The sequence below is a fragment of the Penaeus monodon genome, chromosome 9 (genome assembly GCF_015228065.2).
Source record: "Penaeus monodon isolate SGIC_2016 chromosome 9, NSTDA_Pmon_1, whole genome shotgun sequence".
Lineage (NCBI taxonomy): Eukaryota > Metazoa > Arthropoda > Malacostraca > Decapoda > Penaeidae > Penaeus > Penaeus monodon.
In genome coordinates, this window is record NC_051394.1 from 43357408 (window position 1) to 43359907 (window position 2500).

A 2500-nucleotide genomic window follows, 5' to 3' on the forward strand; every position below is an offset into this window, starting at 1 on the left:
CTTCCTCTCTTTTTCTTTCCTCCTGACAAACCTCTACACATACATACATACGTACATATATATATATATATATATATATATATATATATATATATATATATATATATATATATATATATATATATATATAAACTCTTGTGTTTTGCGTCCCCCCCCCCCGCCTCTTTTCCTCCTTTTAAGATCCACCAAATTCAACCTACTCGTCTTCTTGTTCTCTCGCTCCTGTTCCTCCTTTATTTTCGTTCTTCTTCTATTTCGGGTCATTTTTTTCTCTCTTATTTTTCAGCTTCTCTATTTCTCTTTATTCTCCTCCTCTTCCCCTTCTTTTCCTCCTTCTTCTCATTCTCTCCCTCGTCTTTCTTTTCCTCCTTCTCTTCCTTATCCTTTTCTGCCTCCTTTTCCTTCTTCTTCTTCTCCTACATCTCTTCTTTCTCCTCCTTGGCCACTCCTTTATTTTCTTACTCTTTCTTCTCTTCTTCCTCCACCCTCATCCTTTGCATCCTCCTCCTCTTCTTTCTCCTTCTTCCTCCAGCTCCTTCTAAAGAGAAAGAAGTGTATATGTATATATGTATCATCATCAATAACGGTATGCTCATGCTTGAGCAGCCGTGGACCTCTCCACCATCCTTCGCCACTAAACTCGATCTTACGCTTTTCTTTCCACTTGTACCATCGACAGCCCGCAAATATCTTTGATATTGTCGCTCAGTCTTGTCTTCGGTTTGCCTCTTCCTCTGTTTCCTATCACCATCCCTGTCAGCAAGTTTTTCTCAATACTTTTACTTCTCATTACATGACCAATAAACTTTAATTTCCTCCTGTTCAAGATGTCCAACAGCCGGTCTTTACAATTTATTTTTCTCAGCACTTCATCATTCGTTTTCTTCTCTGTCCAGCTAATACGCAGTACTCGTCTGCAACACCACATTTCAAAACTATTGATCTTTTTCTTGTCTATCTACTTCAACACCCAACACTCAGAACCATATGATGCAATTGGGAAAACTAATGAGTTCAATAACCTCAGCTTTGTCTGTAAGGTAATGCTTCGGTCTTTCCAGATGTTATTGAGAGCAATTGTGGCGTTTTTGGCAATGGTAATTCTTCTTTATATATATATATATATATATATATATATATATATATATATATATATAGATAGATAGATAGATAGATAGATAGATAGATAGATAGATAGATAGATAGATAGATAGAGAGAGAGATAGATAGATAGATAGATATAATAAAACAGGAAGCTGGAAGACAGAAAGGCACATTAGATTAATTATTTTATTTGCCTTATTTTCTATTATCGTTATCTCTCCCCATTTGCTTATTTTTCACCGTTATTATTGTTCTTGTTATTCGCTTTACCGCTATTAATATCACTGATATATTTACTATTAGAGATATTTAATTGGTTATAGTTAATCTTACTGCTATATTTTTACAGTACATGCAAATAAACACTCATCTCTATATCTCTATACAAATTCTTCTTCTTCTCCTCTTCCTCTTTACTTTCCTCTTTACTTTCTCCTCCGCATTCGTCTCCTCTCTCCCCTCCTTCTCTTCATCTTCGTGCTTATCCTTATCTCTTTCTTTATCCTTATACTCCTCATCAATCTGTCCCCCCCCCCTCCCCCTTCTCTCCCTCGCCGTCCTCCACCCTCGCCTCCACCTATATCTCGCTTCCTCTAAATGCACCTCCACATCCCCGTCCACCTCCTCCACCTCCGAGGTACCTCTTCTTCTGCCTCATCCACCTCAACCACTTCCACCTCCTCCACCTCATCCACTCATCCGCCTCATCCACCTCTTTACCTCATCCACCTCTTTACCTCATCCACCTCTTTACCTCATCCACCTCTTTACCTCTTCCGCCTCATCCACCTCTTTACCTCATCCACCTCATCCATCTCATCCACAAGACCCCACCATCCATGCAACGACTCTCACTCCGACCCGTACAACCTCAGACTTTCTTGGAAGACTCTGAAATAATCAAAGAACTGCATCGTGTTCCAGGCTAGAGCCACGCAGGTCCTGTTCTCCGGCTGGGCGAGGCGAATCCCCCACACGCTGCTGGAGTACTCTCTGGGGGGGAGGAGAGGGAGGGTGAGAGGAGGAGAAGGAGAAAAAAAGGGAAGGAAACGAGGGGGTGGGGATGGGGGGGGGTGGAAGAAGGAGAGAAAAGGAAAGAGGAAAATAAATGAGGGGGGGAGGGGGAGAGGAGAGAACGTGATTGATTTGGTATAAATCAGTGGCGTAAATGCACGGCAGGAAGGGTGGTTTAAAAAAAAAAAAAAAAAAAAAAAAAAAAAAAAAAATATATATATATATATATATATATATATATATATATATATATATATATATATATATATATATATATGTATATATATATATATAAAGGTAACACCGGCACTCTCCGTGGAAAGGAATTGGGGACCCTACCACGTACTCACTCCAAGAGCATCACAACATGAAAACTACAATT

The 2500-nt window shown here is 39.5% G+C and overlaps 1 protein-coding gene across 1 annotated transcript in view; it reads right to left on the minus strand.

Annotated features, from left to right (window-relative positions):
* Window positions 1–1637: 1637 nt before the first annotated feature.
* LOC119577188 overlaps window positions 1638–2500 on the minus strand; it is a 7397-nt gene continuing 6534 nt past the window's right edge. Inside the window, exon 7 of the mRNA XM_037924914.1 lies at window positions 1638–2097. Coding sequence (XP_037780842.1) covers window positions 1956–2097 — 142 coding nt within the window. The 3' untranslated portion in view covers window positions 1638–1955. The remainder of the gene's footprint in view (window positions 2098–2500) is intronic.